This window comes from Protopterus annectens, chromosome 3.part1 (assembly GCF_019279795.1).
Source record: "Protopterus annectens isolate FY-2018-M chromosome 3.part1, PAN1.0, whole genome shotgun sequence".
Lineage (NCBI taxonomy): Eukaryota > Metazoa > Chordata > Ceratodontiformes > Protopteridae > Protopterus > Protopterus annectens.
In genome coordinates this window covers 500,544,361-500,564,682 of record NC_056732.1, presented here as the reverse complement: position 1 = coordinate 500,564,682, position 20,322 = coordinate 500,544,361, and the positions used below count along the sequence as shown (strand labels likewise).

Sequence of the window (20,322 nt, the reverse complement as noted above, 5' to 3'; positions counted from 1 at the left end):
GAACCCTGAAGGTGTGCAGAACCCAAACAATAAACGCACTTCCTGTGGGGATCAGATACATGCTTCTTGTGCCCACAGGAAATGCATTTTTTAAACCCAACAGGCTTGTCAGATTTCTCTGACAAAATAGCAAAACAGAAGGAGAGAAAGGAGAAAAACACAGAGACAAGACGACCATGCAGCAGAAAACATTACACTACCGAAAACTTTTTTTTTTTTTTTTGCAGTAAGGAAAAAAGCAAGAAAGGTAGGTAGAAAGAGAAAATAGGTCAAAAGACCAGTTACGATTGTAGGGAACAAAACCTAGAAACACCCACAGGAGCTCTAACCAGACCATGATGTTTCGCTGTGCGCTGCAAACAAGATCTGAGGTATCTGAGAAGAGCTGGGTAGCATGGGTAGGGTGGGAGGAGCTCTAGCTTGGAATCCATAGCTTGCTGACAGCCAAGTCTGTTCTGAGGTCGAACAGAGACCTACAGGTTTGATGAACACTGAACAGTTATCAGATCCATCGTTCAGGAGTGCTGGTCTGAAGGTCTAAGAAACAGGTACCCAAATAGGGGATGGTCCAGCACTGAGCCCTGCGGTTTACTGCTGACAGTTTTTTTTGTCTTCAAAGTGGTACCTGCAACTCTAACACCATGGGTTTTGTCAAACAAGGAGTTGGTTATCCACCGCACGACAAAAGTATTTACATTCAGATTTAAAAGTCTGTCAATGCGTGCATGAGGAATTGTGTCAAAGGCACTGGCCAGGTCCAGACATACTGCATAACCACTATCCAACTGCTTTGGTTACTTTTTCAATGAAAATAAGGTTAAAAAGGTAGGCCTTTCTTTTGAGAAATCCAAACTGATGATGGTCCAGGATTAGCAGATTTTTAAGTGTCCATACTAATGAGATCCGAGATATCTTCCATAGCTTTACATACAAGTCTAGACAGACTAATGAGTCTGTACATACCGGAATTAGTTTTTGGACCACCCACACGCTATGGCATTACAAATGCCACTTTACAGGCTTCAGGAATGTAACCAGTGGAAAGGCTTATACTAAACAAGTTAAAGAGGAGTTCAGATGGATCATATTTAACCAGAGAAAATGAACTGGAAGCCAGGGAATCCAGGTGAATAAATCCAACTTCAATATGAAAATAAATTAAAAAAGTACAGTTGTGTACACTTACCATAAATGTAGATGTTTGAGTGTATTCACTGTTGCAGTCATTACATTTGGGTCATCTGCTTGCAGGTAGCCCTCAGTCGGCCTGATTAACAAATTATTGGGTCCTGCGTCAGTTGCTGTCCCTTCTTCCATGACGTCATGGTCGTCAGGGGTAAAAAAACATACAGCCGACGCCATTACATCAGTTTTTCCTTGCCCCAGATGTCAGGTGCCCTCCTAATGGGAAGCAATTAAATATAAAAGTACAAAGATATACCTCCAACTAAAAAGCAAATACACCAAAAAGGCTTTTAAACATAGTAAAGGAAAGTAGAGGTATAGCCAAAAGAAGTTAGGGGACTGAAGGGAGGATAACCAGGACTGCAACAGTGAATACACTCGAACATCTACATTTATGGTAAATGTACACAACTGTACTATGTTCTTCCTGTTCCACTGTTGCAGTCATTACATTTGGGTAGATTCCCAAAACTATGGTTGGGAGAAGGAATGTAGATAGCATAAGGGCCAGCTATAAGACCCTACAAGACTGTAGTGGCAAAATCAGCTCTGGATTTAGAGAAAATTGGCAAATGATAATACTTGGTGAAAGTATGTACAGAACTCCAGGTAGCAGCTTCTAGGATGTCCCTGGTAGGTACGCCTCTGAGAAAGGCTGTAGAGGTAGATGCAGCCCTGGTGGAGTGAGGTCTGATTCCCTGAGGGATAGGTTTTCCATGGTGCTTATAGCAGAAATGAATGCAATGGCTTATCCATTTAGAAATGGTTTGCTTTGAAATATCCTTCCCCTCTGCCCCTGCAGCAAATGCCAATAGCAGTTGTTCAGATTTCCTTTGAGGTTTAGTCCTGTCCAAGTAGAATCTAAGTTGTCTGTGCACATCTAAGATAGGTTGGCAAATGAATGGACTGATAAAGAGCCACACTGGATGCCACCGTGGGCATGAAGGATGGATTGGTTCTGAGGGACACCCTGTCCGCATGAAAGATGATGAAAGGCTCCCACTGCCATAAGGGCCTGTAATTCAGATACCCTTCTAGCTGAAGTGATTGCTAAAAGGAAAGCTGTTTTCCAAGAAATAAATGTTTAAGTCTGCAGTAGCAGCTGGCTCGAAAGGAGGTAAAGTGAGTTTCTCCAAGACAAAGTTAAGGTCCCAGGCTGGGGTTGGAGCTCTCCTGGGTGGTCTCAAATTTTTGGCCCCTCTGAGGAACTGCTTGAGCAGTGAATGAGAGAAGAGGGGAAGTTCTGTGTTGTTATAAGCTGAAATGGCTGAGGCATGGATTTTAATGGAGGAAAAAGTCAGGCCCTTGTGAAGCATCTCAGTTAAGTATTGTAAAATCTGAGGTAAACTGGGTGCTGCTGTGCTCATCCCTTGAGATTGGTTCCAGGCACAGAATCTTTTCCACTTTTCAGCACAAGATTTTCTAGTACTAGGCCTCCTTGCCTCTAAAATGATATCCATCACAGGTTTGCTGAGGGATGGTAAAGGAGAGATTAAGTAATTAGCCAGGCTGCAAGGTTGATTGTTAGAAGCTGAGGGTGCAGAATCTGGTCCTCCTGCTGAGACAGCAGGGAAGGAGTCTGAGGCAGGTGCTATGGAGATAACCGTGACACACTGCACAGGAGGGGGTACCAGTGTTGGCGTGACCAGTCTGGAGCAATCAAAATCATCCTTGGTTTGTCCTGTTTGATTTTTAGTAGTACTTTGGAGAGCAGAGACAGAGAGGGGAAGGCATACACTGATACGGTTTTCCAGCTGAAGGACAGAGCATCCACTTTCCAGGCTTGTTTGTGGGGAGTCCTTGTGCAAAAGTTGTTCAATTGGTAGTTCTGGGGAGAGGCAAACAGGTCTATATCTAGGCTCCCCCATTTGCTTGTCAACATGTTGAAAATTCTTGGTTCCAGTTTCCACACGTGTGGGTCCATCGTGTGGGTCCATCAGGTTTCTGCTTAGTCCGTCTGCCAGTGTATTTAATTTTCCTGGTACGAACTGAGCTTGTAGGTGCACTTGATAGGTCAAGGCTGTGTTCCACAATGCCACGGCTAGTCTGCAGATGGGGTAAGAATGTGTACTCCCCCTGCTTATGTAGCACATAACAGTAGTGTTGTCAGTCTTTACCATTAGGTGTCCTTGAAGAATGTGGTCCTTGTAGACTGTCAGAACATTCTGTACAGCTCACATTTCTTTTTGATTGATATGCAGGTGCATTTGACTTGGGTTCCATTTGCCCTCAATGCACTTCCCTGCCAGGTGAGTCCCCCCATGCATAGTCTGATGAGTCTGTTAGGGTTTGGGCGGCAGTGGGTGGTGTGAAAGGTAGTCCCTTGTTTTGGTGGCAGGCCTCTGCTCACCAAAGGAACTCTAGGCATAGACATGGTATGACAATGTTTACACCATAGGCTTTTTAGATACAACTGTAGTTTCCTCATATGCAGTCTTGCATATGGAATTAGAAGAATGCAGGAGGTCATGAACCCCAAGGCTTGCAGTATTTGTCTTGCAGATATAGCAGGGTTTTGTGGCCACTTGTTTAAAGTAGGTTGTCAAATGAATTTGTTTCTCTGGCGTGAGATAAGCCATCTGGGAAGTTGTATTCAAGCTTGCTCCCAGAAATATAATTTGCTGACAGGGTACCAGGTGTGATTTCTTTTCGTTTATGATGTACCCCAGACAAGTTATAACCCTTTTTACAAAGGCCAGAGGATTCAAAAGTATGTCCTGGCTTTCTGCCTGAATTACACAATCATTCAGGTATGGGTATATTTGAATATTTCTTTGCCTACAAAATGCAATAACTGGAGCTAGGCACTTTGTGAATACCCTGGGTGCAGTAGATAAGCCAAAGGGCACTGCAGAGAACTGATAGTGTGTGTAGCCTGCTTTGAAGTGTAGGTATCTTCTGCAAGATTCCCTGATAGGGATCTGCAGGTATGCTTCTTTTAAATCTAGTGTTGCCAACCAGGCATCTTTGCCTAGCACAGGAAGTAATTGAAGAGTCAGCATCTTGAATTTTGGAATCTCCAAAAAGGTGTTTAGAGTAGACAGGTCCAGGATAGGACGCCATGAATTGTCTTTTCTGGGTACCAGGAAAAGTCTCTAGTAGAAACCTTGTCCCTTTTCCTCTTCTGGTACCAGTTGAATAGTCCCCATGCTTAAGTGAGAAAGCACTTGATTTTGGGCCTCTGCCCACTGATTTGATGTCCGGCCATCCACTTGGTGTTGGCAACGTGTGGAAGTGAAATCTGTATCCCTGGGATACTATATTTAAAACCAATTTGTCCTGGGTAACGAGTTTCCAATTCTTTGCACGAAGAGCAATCTTTCCCCCCAAAGGGGCAGTCAATTGACAAGTGCTTGGAAATTTTAAAAGGAAGTCATAGAGACAGTTTACCATACGGGGAGTCTTATTATTCCCAGATTTGGAAGTGGAGGCCTCCCACTTCTTAGTTCTGTGTGTCCCCTGGGACTGAAACCTGGGTTTTTTGCTGTGTCTGGGTTTGGCTCGAGAAGACCTGGAAGGGGCTGGAAAGGACCAATTCTTAGGGGGCTAGTGCCTACTAAATCTAGGAGGCTGAACTTGTAAAAAATCTTTAACAGTTTGCATAGCTTTATCTTCCATCTTTTTAAGAACTTCCTCAGCCTTGTTGCCAAACAGGCGGTCCTGATTTAAAGGAGCATCCAACAATTTAGCTTTAACATGATCAGGCAAAGATTGCTCCTTAAGCCAAGCATGCCTTCTGAGCACAGACCCAGTAACAGCAGCCCTGCAAGACGCCTCTAATGAATCAAAACCACATTGCAAAGTATGTTTTCCAACTTGTTCAGCAGAATGCATTAAATCCTGTAATTCTTTATTTTCCACACAGTCAGGAATCAACATCATTTTCTGTTTAAGCAGTCCAATAACATGTTGTTGATACTTTAACATATGAAACTGGCAGTTTAAAGCCCTAATGGCCAAGATTGCAGAAGTGTAAACCTTCTTACCCCATCTATACAGTGCCCTGGAGTCTCTATCAGAAGGGGTAGGATGTTTAGCAGTAGAAGCCTTAATGCCCTTGGGCCCCTGTGAAATAGTCTCTGGATCTGCAATAGGATTTTTGAAAAGGAACTTGTGGGACTCAGGGACCCTGTAGTATCCGTCAGGTTTTCTGAGAGCAGGAGGCAGGGATTCAGGGGCCAAACTAGATTCCGAAAAAGCATCAACAATGTCTAGTACAGCAGAAATAGCTAAAGGCCTATCCTGAGGTAGGAGAAGGAAATCCCCAAGCATCTTTTTTGAATCAGAAAAATCCTAGCTTTCCCAGTGGAAATGCTCCCTTAGAGCATGTAAGGTTTCCCCAAAAGAAAAATCCTCAGGAGGGGAAGCAAAGGGAATGGAGTCCTCTGCATCAGAATCTTCATAAGTAGATAAGGGCAAATCCAGATCATCAGAAAAAAAAGAATTCTGATCAGAAGATTCATAACCAACTTTAGTCCTAGGCCTCTTAGGAAGGGGGGGGGTTGGCTACCCCTGATTACAGTTATTAGATCTTCAGCCATTCTTATCATTTGTTTTTTAGGCACAGAGGCCTGAGCATGTGGCCTGGGCATCATTTGTTTAGGCATTGATCGAGATTTAGGCCTAAGTAAAGAAGGAGGCATCGGTTTAATATGCAAGTCCATAAGCCTGAATACACCCTCAGAAGCCGGTGCCTGCACAGCGGCTCCAGACCCATCCAAGGTAGAGAAATCCACGGGTTCCATAGTTGAAGCTTCTCACGGCATACTGGACTCCGAATGGGTCTCAGTAGAGCCTGCGAATCAGAAGTAGCAGGTATCAGGGGCTGTGAAAGCGCCTCACTGAGTACTGGCGACTGGCTTAAAAAAAGCGTCAATGGCAGTTTTGGATCTCGGCGGTCTGTCTCTGTCTTTATCTTTGCGTTTTTCGGAATCCAGGTAGTTGGATAGCTAACCGATGACATTTCTGGATAATTAAACAGAGAACCGAAATATTTAGAGGCGAAAATATACCGACGATGGATAGTGCGCTAATTAAATAAAGCACAAAGCCGACAGCAAGGTACGTCGTCGTCAGGGCCTAGGCAAGGAATACAGTACGAATGAAAATCTTTATGAGGTATTTGCTTTCCACAAGTAATGCAATAATTAACTTTTACTGACATCGGTAAGGAGCAAGAAAACGTTTCCCCAACGGGGTACTTAGCTTTAGTTGAAGATTTCGGTTCTGAAACTCGAAAACGAAAATTTCAGGAGTCTGCCGACCGGCACTTGCGAACTGCTTCTGCTTCGGGCTGTAATGGCATCGGCTGCATGTTTTATACCCCTGACTACCTGAAGTCATGGAAGAAGGGACAGCAACCAACGCAGGTCCCAAGACTTTGTTAATCAGGCCGACTGAGGACTACCTGCAAGGAGATAACCTAAATGTTATGACTGCAACAGTGAAACACGAAGAACATCTAAAGGTTAACTGCTTTCATCTTAAAAGTTAGACATCTTCAGAATCCAGGTGAATAAATCCAACTTTAATGTGAAAACAAATTAAAAACCAAAGGTTAAGTATTTTCTTCTAAACAAAGTAATACATCTTCAGAACCATTTTAGAAAACAAAAAGGAATGGCATCATTTAAGAGAATTCAGAACCTCCCTTAAATACACAAACTTTCCTATCAATGCAACAAATTAAACTGTCTGTTCATTGAAAGCAATAAGCATAAATATGACAACTGTAAAACGTGAAATTACCATGTTATCAAGCATATGTTGTTGAACCATTTCGCAAGAAACAAAAATTATTTTTCTTTGGATTTAGTGACATCAAGAGGATTTGCTTGTAAAAACTGGCCAATTTTACAGTGTGATGACAACTTGAAGGATTTTTTTTTTGCTAGTCTACCAGGGTATATGTATAATAATCGCCCATGTATCAAGAGAATTTTGGAGAAGTCATACTCATCAAGTGCGAGTGACAGCAGATCTTTTAAGTGTGGTGGTTGTAGGCAATGTGGCTACACTGTTTCCCAATATGAAGGGACTTGGTGGGAAAAAATTCAACCCTGGACCATTAAGGACAAATATTTTTGTTACATGACCAGCGAAGTGTATTTGGCCCTGTCAGTCTTGTCCATTTTTTATGTCAGCAAGACCAATAACGCTCTTAACAAATGTATATACCAACATCTATATTGCATTAATAAAAAAGACAAAAGAAATGCTTTGGTGAGGCACACATCTATGTGAAGTTGTAATTGCTTTTATAAATACTGCATTTTGGAATGGTGGAGTCTAGATATTCAGGGAGGGAACTGGCAAAATCTTCTAATGTACAAAGAACTGCTTTGGCAATTGAGATTAGATGAGACCAGTAGCCCCGTTTAAATGAGGCAATTTCAATTACTAGCATGCTTAAACACAAAGCATCAGTTTTATAATTCATATTACATTTTATTTTTTTCACGCTATTATATTCTATTTGGCATTACATCGTTGACCGATATTTTTATTTTTTGTGAAATGGTTTAACATCAGTTGGATAACATGGTAATTTTATGTTTTACAGTTGGCGGCATATTTATGCCTGTTGCTTTAAATGAACAGACAGTTCTTGTTACTTTGTTGCATTGATAGGTAACTGTGTATATAAGGGAGGTTCTGGCTGTTCTTAAATCCCCTTTTCTGTTTTTTAAAATGGTTCTGAAGATGTACAACTTTGTTTAGACGAAAGTGCTTAACCTTTGGTTTTTAATTTGTTTTCAAATTAAAGTTGGATTTATTCACCTGGATTCCCTGGCTTCCAGATAATTTTCTCGGTGATTTATTAAGTTTTACAATATTGTGTGGTTGTTTTCCAGTTTTTGGTTTATAGACCATATTTGGTACAGATGACCAGGTAAAATGGTATGTTACCTGGTTCCATGGATGAGGTGTTCTTAGCCTTTGAGACAGCTGGCAGGACTTGTTCCACAGTAATTAAAGGGGGTGGTTATGACTGAAGAATCAGTGGAATGGTAACAACTGTGGGTAGAAAAAAAAGTTTGCACTAGATTTATCAGCTAGGATACTGGCTATTTCCTTTGGCCCAGAGTTGGCAGTATTAGTATGGAGTAGCCCCAAACATTACAGAGTGTAGTTATTGTTGGTTTTAGTGGCTATTTTCAGTTCATAAGCAGCTTTGAGTTTCCTAATGGTTCCATTAAGTTATTAGTTTGCTTAAGTATGCGCTTAAGGTTAAGTAATAAGACTTCTTGTAAGCATTAATTAATTTCATTCTCTTCTTATATAATTTATTAATATGGGTATTTCACCATAGGATTTGCTTTTAAATTTCTAATTACATTTGATGCTGATAGGACTGCCTTATCAAAACAACTATTTTAAGTGCGAGTAAAAAAAGTCAGAGGAATAGGCAACAGCTACTTTAAATTTAAGGACACATAACTACATTGACTTGAGAATGTTTTCATTTAGTTAATTAGATACAGTACAAAAGTTATGTACTTACCATAATGATGGACCTTATTGACCATTGTCCATACATTGGACTGGTCATTATGGGCACATTCTTCTCAAATTCTAGTAATTTCCTGCATACTCTAGCTCCTATCCTCATTCCCACCATGCATTGGTGACTCTTCAGATCAAATTTCTCCAATGAAAACAGCCAAGGGAAAGAAACTTTTGGTCCTATAGTTTATCTATAAATTACTAAGGAAGTTATATGAATTTCTAGTCACACAATTGTACATATTTATTTACGGGTGTGCATCTTCCCACCAAGAATAACTTGTCAACTTCTGGACTATCCTCCAGGTCCATATGAAAGTGGTTCGTCTTTTAGGGGGAAAGTGGGTGGGTACATTACAGTGTATGGACAAGGATCAACAAAATCTATAATTATAGTCAAGTACATAACTTTTGTAATTTGGTTGATTCAGTCAGTACTCTGTTAATAGTTGGGCAGAGCCCCCACCAAACCAGTAGCATCGAGACAGAATGCCATGCAGAATGGTGACGCCAAAAGTTGCTTTTGATCTTTACAGCAAATCCATCTCACAATGCATGGCAATTGTATGCAATGAAGTCTAAGTGGATGCAGAACAAATGTCATCCACACACAGATTTTTGAAATAAGCTGATGAGGTAAAGCCACTGATCTTGTGGAATGGGTTGTAGGCTTAAACTATGAAGATTTTTTTCTAGATGTACAGCAGTATGGTATGCAGTCAGCCACCTGGGCAGCATAACCCTCATCACCTTTCTCCATTTGTTTTGTGTGAAGGAGAAAATAACACTTGATTTTCTCTGATGTGTTTGGAGCAACCGAATTAAGACCAGAGTTGTCTATATACATCAAAGCAATGCAATCTGCATTCCACATGTTTAATTAAAGAGGGAAGCACAGGAAGACTGATGAATTAAGATTAGAATCTGATGTTACATTCAGCATAAAAGCTGGGTTAGTTCTAAATAACACTCCATCTTTTTGGAAAACACGAGTTTTACAAAAACAGAACATAACATTTGTCTTGGCTGTTGGTTCAAAGCAGTAAAGTACTCCAGCATGAAATTAAGATCAGACGAAGTGGCAGAACTTTTATTTTTTTTTTTTTCTAATCATTAAAAACTCAAGAAGGTTTTGCAAACTTTCTGAGTAACCAGAGATGCAGGACAGATACTTTGATGATAGACTGAGATAACTATAAGGTGGACATTTAACAGTTCGGAAGCTACAGCACTTATCAAAGATCTCTGCCAGGAAGAGAACTGTCAGGATTGGTCTTTTGTAGCCCACAAAGCAAACATGTACTGCTTACCTTTTTAAAGTTTTCTGACTGAAGGATTGTGGGATGTTGCTAGTAGTGGGACCACCCTTGGCAAATATGCTGGGCCCTTACCCTCTAATGAAGTGGAGACACCGTGAGTTCAGTTTGAGAAACTGAATGCCTGGGTGAGGCTTTCAGGATGACTAAGCAGTCTTGCATGACTGTCCAAAAGGGGTGGAGAGGGTCTATTATGCAAGGCCATAATAAAAAGAAGCAAACCCAATGGGACCAGAATGTGGCCAAGAGGATGATCTTGGCCTCGCACAGCCTGTCTGAACAAACCTCATCATGAGAGGTAGCAGAGATAAAGCACAGAAGAGTCTTGGAGGGATAAGGATGGATAACAGTGCCCTTGAGAGTTTGAACCTATTGAGGTATTAGGGAAAAGAAGTTGCTGCATTTGAGGTTGGAGAGTTTGGCAAAAGGATTGCAGCAAGGCTTCACCAAAAAGCATCCTCACCACAGGCATGCTTAGGGACCATTAGTGAGGCACTAAGAGAGATTTGCTCAGATTATCTGCTAAAACCTTAGCTTGTCCCAGGATGTGCATTGCCACAAGAAATGACAACTTAATGGTCCATTCCCCAACCCTCAGTACTTCCTAATACAGCAGCTAGGAAATGCCACCCCCTGCTTGTTAAATGTACTATACTACAGCCTTGTGGTCAGAGCATACGTATATCAAATTCTGTAAAAGGAGGTCCAGAAAGGCTCACAGTGCTAGAAAGACCTCCTCTACATCTAGAATTTTAATGGGTAATTTGCCATCTCATTACATATACACTTCTTGGGTTGTCTGTTCCAAGGCAATATCTCCCACCCCTAGGCAGGTGCATCTGCTGTTACCATGGCAGTTGGGACTGGAGGAAGAAATGGATTTTCCAATAACAGGTTATATATTTCAAACACTATTGAGGCCTGTGGCAAAATCTGGAAATTCAGATTTTCTGAGAAAAATGAGGCTATGTAGCTGTAACCACTGACCTCTTAATGGCCACTGCAGGACCATCATGGGATATATCACAACAGTTAGTAGGTACAGAGTTGCAGACATCAAACCCAGAGTCCATAACACTAAGGGTGTTAGTCACAAAATTTGGTGTAGTAGTAGTCTGCCCATTTTCAGTTTGGGTTATCCCCACCAGTAAGAGGCTTGCAGATGTTAACTTGGTGCCCAGGTAGCAACCAATAAATATCAATGCCTGTATTGGCTAAATATGTGACTCTGGTTTCTTGACAGATTCCTAAAGACATGCATAACCACAGCAAATAATCTTTTACCTTGATGAGCTACTCCACTGAATAAGCAACTATGAGCCAGTCGTCCAAATAAGGGAAGAACAACATGATCCTCGATAGCCTTAGATAAGGTACAACTGTCACCATGCGATTTGTAAACACCCTAGGAGCTGTAGTGAGACCAAAGAGCATGGTTCTGAATTGGTTAAGGCTGTCTCACATCCAGAAGCAGAGGAAACTCACAGACAGCTTTGCAATCTCTGTGTGTAAGTGACATGCTGGAAATCCAAAGAGCATGTCCATTCTCCCCAGACAAGATAGCATCTTGCATCTTGGTTTTAATCAACATTCTTCCTGGTACCAAAAAGACAGAGGATCTCAGCTACCTGAATGAATATATTCCAGGAGCAATATTAGCAATAGCCACAGTGCAGTCCATATATCGTACTCACAGGAGTTGAACTTCTTGAACTGCTCTTTTCCGGAAGAGGTTGGCAACCCCTTAAAATTACCACCTTCTTTTGCCAGTGTGGAACATCTGGCACAGGATGAGTTAGCAATAAAGGGGGTTCTGAAAACTGAACTGAATAGCCTCTAGCTACGATTTCCCTGATCCATGTGTCCTGTGAGATTGGCCACCTACTCATTTGAATGTGGGGAAATGGGATCCCCAATGCTTCCAAAGGTGGACAGCTGGGCAAGACCTCAGGGGTTCTGATGTCTCTCCCCATGAGGCAGAGAGCAGTAATCCAAGGTCTTGTGGACCACCCTTGCCTCTAAAGTGATGGTCAACAAACTCACTCCCACATCTGCAAAAGATCCTTTTACTACACTGTTCATACTGGACCCGTTGGGACTTTTTAACCAAATATTCTTCAATCCCTCCGGCTCCTGACAGAGGATCTCTGCAGGGCTGAAAGGAAAACCCCCCAACAGCTAGGAACATTTTATATTCCTGCTCAATGTGTTATAACCGGTCTTTCTCCTCTAGTCCAACAGGGTGACCTCATCAAACAGGCTGTTGGCAAATACTGCCCTGAAGTGTTCCATGAATCCTGTATGCCTGAGGCAGGCCAGTAGCCTCATAGTGATTCCTGAACCTGCCACACTATTTTCATCTGTAGTTCTATGTAAAAGCCTTAAAGACAGCATGGTAGTTGTGTTGACTGTTGTACATTTGACTCTGTTTTCATGTGTCAGAAAATGTTAGCTTTATCATGGTCTCTAATGTTTTGTCTGCCAAGTCCCACTGAAACCTTATGTCCACCAAGCAGTTAATGGGGTAGAGCACTGATCCACATGGTTCTTTATCAGAAATCAAGTCAGGAAGCCCTGTCCGCCCTGTCCAGTTAAGGCAACTTGCTCATATACCCACTTCCCAAAAAGTGATCCATGACCATGGACTCCTAAACTGAGGAAAGGATCACCTTGGATTCCTCTGGAATCTCTCTTTTGGTGGCAGATGACCCATCTTTAGGATGATTAGGAACCTTGCTTTGCTTTCCATGGATTGGTTCAACAACATTTTGCTCCTTACACTCTCGCTGAATGGGGGCTACCATTTTGTCAGGAAGGGAAGATCACCCAAGCTGACTGAAGGGCAGACTGGAAAGCCTTTTGAAGGATCTCTTCCTCCCGACATGTAGGGTCAGTGAACCCAGATCCCCCCCACCAAATCATTTCCAGGATTGCTCTGAACTTAACAGTCTTCAGGAGGAGCATCCCCATTGTCAAGATCTGTGTCTGGAGTAGAAGACACTGGTGACGAGTCTGAGGGCCTCTTTTTACGCATCTTCTTTGGAACACTCGGACAAGAATTAGAGTACCCAGAAGAGAACTCCTCCTAAGAACTTCAGGGTTTACCTGGTTACTCTGATAAAATCATGCTCAACTAAGCTTCCCATGCTGGCTGGTGTACCCCAGTAGAACTGCAATGGAAGATACCTGTTTCAGGGCCACAAACCTAGATGGTTTCCTCAAGACCAACACTCGCATCTTGGCACCTTATGGGTCAGAACTACTGTCTGTGTTGACATGGAGGTCAACACCGAAGCACCCACACACATCAGAACCATGCTGACTCTGATGATTAACAGGTCTCTGGCACAAAGGAGTCAAATATTTATTGCGTAAATACCACAAATGATCACAAAAGGGTCAGTGCCATCACTGCATCAATGCAGACAGTTTCAGGCTTAGTGATTCTTGGCACGAGTACCAAAGGTGCCACACCGTAGAGGAAACATCCAAAGGTGGTGCCTATGGCAATGGCACAGGATCATAAACTGCTCTGAAGCTTGCTGTGCCAAGACAGAACCCAAGATAGGAATCAATGATGTGGAGGGTTAAGCATCCTCTCTGGCCTCCCTAGAAACAGAACAGGATGAAATGACATCAAACACCAGCAAGGCCTTAAGCAAGCCAATCATTTTATCCCAGACAAAGGCTGCAGAAGTACTTTGTGTCAACCTGGAAGATGTTATAGATAAGGACAGAAGGTGACCTACACTAAAGATACTTTGATAACTCTTGCTCACAAAAGCAGCTATTCATTCTTCTCCTCAGAATGCAGTCAGAAAACACAGATTGTTTTGGGACTGACAGATCTTGACAGTGGCATGGGCACCAACACAAAAGGTACTCTGCAAGAGTTTACACTGGAAGCTGCTGATCTAACACTTCAAAGGAGAGAGAGGATCTGGAATGAGGACCCTACTGTCCAGCTGTCTTCTCTTGCCTTCCTTCCTCTTTCTTTGTGTCAGCAGGAAAAAAAACCTTTGATACTAAATTGTACTTCCTGTAAAGAAGCATTTGTAAACTAAAATTTCTACAGACAGAACAACCTGAGGTGACATGTCCTATCCCAGGTTCAACAAGCACAAATTGCAAAGATCATGAAAAGGAATTTTATGTCCATATTTAGCACATTTTGAAAACCCAGAGGTTGCTCCTTTTTTTTCAGGGTAACAATTGAAGTCTTAGCAATATAATTCAGTTTACAAGTCAAATTACAGATACATAAAAGAGTGCTAATACACCAACACGGAAATGCTAATGTAAATAATTCTACTGACAAGTTCATATAACAGATATTGATGAATTAAACAAAGAGAAAGGAAACCCATGAGATAGGACAGAATGGAAAGGGGCTAGGGCAGCCTGGGATGGAACAAGGCATAAACAAGAGTTAAAACTGTCTTGCCACTCTTTAAAAAAAATGTGAGGAAACAAGTAATTTAAAACAAGTGGCCCTTCTGCTGCAAAAGAACCTTCCAAACCTGAAAAAGTGACAGCAAGATCTGGAGTCAGATCACCAGTACATAATGGGAATGAGGAGAAGAGATCAAGCTTGCAGGAGATTCTTAATGTTGCTGAGAAGGCAACGGTGGTAACCAGGCCAACAATTATAGTGTTCGGACTGGATTAACCAAGATACATTACTTTTGAGTCTACAGATATACAATGTAGAACAGCTTAAAAACATACAAGAATCTAGATTTAAAATACTACTATATTTATCCAATAAATCACTAGGATTTACTGATCAAATACATAAGAAAAAAAATATGAATAGATGGAGAAGGATCATTATCCATCTAAAGCAAAGTTCCTTATTTGATTTACAAGAAAATACAAAACTCAAAAAGAAGACTGCTTGAAACACTTGAAAAATGTTCATTCATTATTAATTCAAGAAATACCTGACATGCACGCGGGTATGATCATTTGAAAGTTTACCTTATTCTAGAAGTACAAAGTTGATAAAATGAGTTCTTATCCTAATCTGGATATCAAAGAAAAGTTTGTTGCATTGACATCTCCAGCCAGGATATCTTCATACTTGATTTGAGAAATACAAAAAGTAAATTCACAGAGCTTTTTAATTCCCTATACAAGCGAATTAATAAATAATACAAATTGCTTCTGTGTGTTGGGGATGCAGGAAAACCTTAAAAGGAGATTGGTAACATTTTATGACTATATATTTCTTAAAATATTTCTAGTGTCATACTCAGAAAAAATTATACTAGTCTCTTTGGCCATACAACTGTAATCTAATTGTTTTTTTGTTAATGAGCTCATGCCTGTGTGTGCCAGCTCAGATTGGAGATCTTTAACATGCATTACTTTAGCAGCACCTAAAAAGGTTATACAGTCAAACAGGAAAGATTCATTTTTTTAGGAGTTTGCATCAGTTCTTAACTTCCAATACAAAAAGGAAACACTAAGTATGAGAAACAAGTTAAAACATATCCAAAAAATGTTGGCCTGCATTAGAAATCTTATAAAAGTTTAAAAATAACATTCAGATGTGTTAATATTTTAAAGAACTATTTGGAAGCTAAACTTCTATAGCATTACGTGTACATTTATTATACCTTTTTAATTTGTGTATTTTTCTAGTTTTCCTAGATTTTATTTTTATGAGAGAGGGGAAAACACACTTCATGTGGATATGTAAAGCAAAGTCTTTGTCTCTACTCACTGACTATCAGACCCCTCTCTCGGTCAACTGGTCAATTTATTAAAAGAGAGAGGCAGTCACTTATGGAGCCATAAGTACTTGTTCATTTTTCCTTTTTTTAATTTTTTGCAGCCCTAACCCAAATGCACATACCAAGTAATACACCTAGGGTTTGACATGTGATGGGTACCACACTTGATCGCAGCACTGTTATGGGACCTCCCACAGGAATGTGTGCCCTGGGCATGTGCTCCAGCACCCTCCCTAAAGAAGAGGTCAGCCAACACAGCCATGTCACTCTTCTCCTTCCGGATGCCAGCTCCAGGAGATGTCTGACCTGCTAACTGAATTTTGCTTTACTGCCCAGACACACCAATGGAGCTGACGGATTAAAACGCATTTACTGCTCTTGTAATTGTATAAATTTGTTTAGTGTTCAGTCTACTTGTTAAGCTTTTGTGAAACTGAAAATTTAAAAAGGATCCCCATTTTTCCAGACTCATTACATTAACACCAAAATGAAAAAGGAAGAATGCTTTTATAGAGGGAGAACACTCTTTACCTGCCCCTTTGCATCTTCAGGCATAGATTTAATGTGCATTTTTTTCACACATCGAATGACTCCATCATAGAACTGCACTGTATAGGTACCTGAAATGAAAATTCTTAAAATTACACAACAGTCAACTATTTCTGGACTTATTTTTAATGCTTCCACCTTCAGCATGACCTCACTCTCACCTTGTCTGGGAGCAATCACAGTTTAAAATAGGTAGTAATGATACAAACAGCATCAATTAGAAAGTCTCTGCATTAAGCTGCAAGGTTTTCCAAAAAATGAACTGTGTAGTCCTACGGGTAATGCCAATGTGATAACTGACATTTTGCTTGTTTAAAACAGAATCCTACAGTCTCTAAGTAGTAAGTGGAGCACATACAGAAAAAAACATGAATGCCACCTTAGCTAAATCCTCACTTCACTCAAACCTATTTTAGATATAAAGCACAAAGCTTTTGCAATGTGCTCTCTAAACTCATTATTGTAAGCAGTGTCTTTAGTTCTAGTTAAGAATGATCAAGCAACTGCACATAATGTGCATTTTTGTCATTAAAAGCAGAAATGACTATAATCCAAAAGAACAGGACAATACAGTGGGGCATACTGATAATAGGGAAACTGTTGTTTTGAAACATCAGAAAATATACACAAGTGCAGGGTGATGGAAGGAGGTACAGGATCATAGCACTGATAATGTCCCAAACTTCACCAGTACACAGCCGTAACACAATGTGATTATGTAACGTTCTGTGCTAATGGACAGCATTACATATGCATTGTGTATTCTGAACAAAGTAGTACATGAATGACTCAGAAACATCCCACTATATGATGGGTCATGTGGGGGCACTGCTGTTGGAGAGGAGAGTTATGGAGAAAGGAAGCTGGTGTGTACTGGAGTGGGAATACAACTGGGTGAGAGAAAGGCCTGGGGAATTTCATATGTAGTCACTAAAATCGGGAGAAAAGGAACTTGTGCAAATGTAGGCAATGTGAAGCTGCAATGCATGTTTAAAGAAATCACTCAAAGTAAGGAACACAGCAATGTACCAGTTAGCTGAGAAGAGACTTCTAGTTACTGGAGAATTTTAAATGGGTAGCCAGAAAATCAATACATCAAATTTCCTGTGCAGAGAAGTCATCTTGGCCTCTGCTGCTCAAAGTCATGTCATGGCATAGCGTGAAATGTCGGATGCGTACAGATGAAAATGAACAGTCTCCCCTTCTCTCTCTCTCTCAGATCCACACACACACACACACACACACACACACACACACACACACAGTGAATATAAAAAAAGTGTACACACCTGTTAAAATGCCAGGGTTTTGCGATATAAAAATGACACCACAATAAATCATTTCTAAACTTTTGTCACCTTTAACTTGACCAATAACCTCTAATTACAGCATTCAGTCTTCTTGGGTACAAACCTGCCATCAATTAAAGAGACTCTGATTAACCCCAAATAAAGTTCAACTGTCTTAGTAGGATTTTCCTGACATTTGCTCAGTTGCCTGGTACAGCAAAAGCCATTTTTCCTGACATTTGCTCAGTTGCCTGGTACAGCAAAAGCCATGGTTCGCAGAGAGCTTACAAAGCATCAAAGGGATCTCATTGTTGAAAGGTAGTCAGGAGAAGGGTACAAAGAATTTCCTCAGCATTGAATATACCATGGAACACAGAGAATACAGTCATCAAAAAGTGTAGAAAATATGGGATAAGTGACATTGCAAAGAACTGGACGTCCCTCCAAAAGTGATGAAAAGACGAGACCAAAACTGGTCAGGGAAGCTGCCAAGAGACCTATAGCAACACTGAAGGAGTTGCAGGAATTTCTGGCAAGTACTGGTTGTGTACTACAGGTAACAACAATCTCCCGTATTCTACATATGCATGGACTATAGGGTAGGGTTGCCAGATGGAAGCCTTTCATTACACAGAAAAACATCCAGGTCCTGCTAAAATTTGCAAAACAATACATCAAGTCTCCCAAAAGCAAGCGGGAAATCTGTTATAAACGAAACTTCAACAAGTAAAAACAAAATAGCACTAAGTCCCAAACAACGATGTTGCTTCCAATGGTTTTAATTTCTCCAATGACACACGAACAGTTCAAAAACCGAGAGTAAAATACTTAAAAACGTTCATAAAAACAAAACAAACAAATAACCATAAGTTAAGCGCTTTTCGTCCGGATTGTATCCGGACTTCTTCAGATACTGAGTTAACCTGAAAAATAAGTTTAAATAACCTCCCTTCCTAAAACTAACCTATCAGGGCTCAACAAGTCTTCTTTTAAGTTCTTAAAGACACAGTTGTCCTCACTCAAAGTAGATCAGTGTTCTGTTGTAATTTTTAAGTAAACTCAGTACAACCAAAACAATGAAAGAAGAAATAAATTAGTTGCCCTTATATTGATCTGGTGAGTTGATCCTTACCCTCATTTTAAGTACAAGTGTCCCAGCAATACTCAAACGTCACATCCTCAACAGTATATAACCTGTGAGTACACAAATATTAGTCTTATCAACTAAAGGGTTGTCATTCTTTAACTACTTGTCAAACCGCTCATGCACATACCTGCCATGCGGTTTGTGTGCTGTCTCCTTAATATGTTTCGTTATAAAGTAAAAATTTCCAAGAACATAGAATCCACTTCTTAGATGTAGAACATAGTAAAAACAAACAAGAGGGTAGGTATACAGCAAAGATTTACAGGAAAAGCACATACTCAAATTCATTTCTACATTTTACTAGTCTGCACCCCCAACACCCGAAGAAATTGGTAGTGAAAGATCAACTTGTACGTACAGCTAGAATGGTAACAACTGATAGTGAATTTGAGGAAGAATGTAAACTTTTGCATGATATGTTTACACATAGGGGTTACCCAAATTGGTTCTTAAGAGAAATATTTCATGAAGTGAAAACTAAAAGGAAAACTGGTTTCTACATACCACTTTTGAACAGTATAATAACAAAAGGAAACATTTTAGAAACTAGTATAGTCAACATTACTGAGGAGAACAGACTTACTGTTGAAGGACTTGAACAAAGTGGACTTACAGAAAGAAACTACTTTTCACTTTCATTTACCTTTACTTATAAGTCCAGCAGCACCAGACATCCAAAAAACAATTAGAAAATACTGGCACTTATTATCATTAGACAAGGATATCTTTAGTAGGATAGGTGAAGCACCTACTATACATTTAGAAGAGGTTCTAATATGAAAAACCTACTGGAGTAGCACTATAAAATTAAGAAAAATAAAGTGGGCACACAATAATGTGGCGCCTGTAGGTACTGTAATTATATAGACAGTAGCAACTGTTTTAAAATAAGGGATGAAACATTTTATATTTATGAAAAGCATAATTGTAATACTAGATGAGTTGTATACTTGGCTGAATGCCAACAGTGCTCAGCGTATGTCGGTAAAACCGACCGGCGATTAAGAGAATTCTGAACATGTATGCATGCATTAAAAGAAGAATATAAAAAACGCTTTAGCAAAGCATTGTAACCAAAACACTGAGCACCAGTTTAAATTTAAAATTATTTCAAAGATAGTATATAGGAAAGAGAACAACTATGAAAATATAAAATACTTAAATGACAGTTTCACTAAGTTACTGCTAGAGAAAAGTGAACAGAGTTGGCAACTGAGATTGGAAGCTTACAATGAACCAGGTTTGAATGACACATGCTCTATAGCATGTATACTTAAACTTAAAAGCTTACTTGGGTAACAGTAGTGTCACAAAAGGATTAAACAAATAACAATAGAGTACTTAATGTGAAACACAAACTATTTAGTTTATTGCTCCCCTATTTTGTCAACTAAGAACCCCTAAATTTTATGCTTAAATTGAATTAGGAAGTTTAAAATATTACTGTTCTTGAAGTGTGCAGAGGTGAACTTAATTAGAACCTTTAATTTAGACATATAAAATTGCTACTATAAGGGTAAGTTACCTTGCAGTTAAATTAATGCATCGACATAATAATAGTACTTTTATCTATGTTAATACATGGAAGTATT

At 40.2% G+C, this 20,322-nt stretch overlaps 1 protein-coding gene across 1 annotated transcript in view; it reads right to left on the bottom strand.

Moving 5' to 3' along the window:
* Positions 1-20,322, bottom strand: part of PHF20L1 (PHD finger protein 20 like 1) — a 2,880,694-nt gene that overhangs the window by 2,143,569 nt on the left and 716,803 nt on the right. The window contains exon 5 of the mRNA XM_044066227.1: positions 16,277-16,365. Coding sequence (XP_043922162.1) covers positions 16,277-16,365 — 89 coding nt within the window. The remainder of the gene's footprint in view (positions 1-16,276; positions 16,366-20,322) is intronic.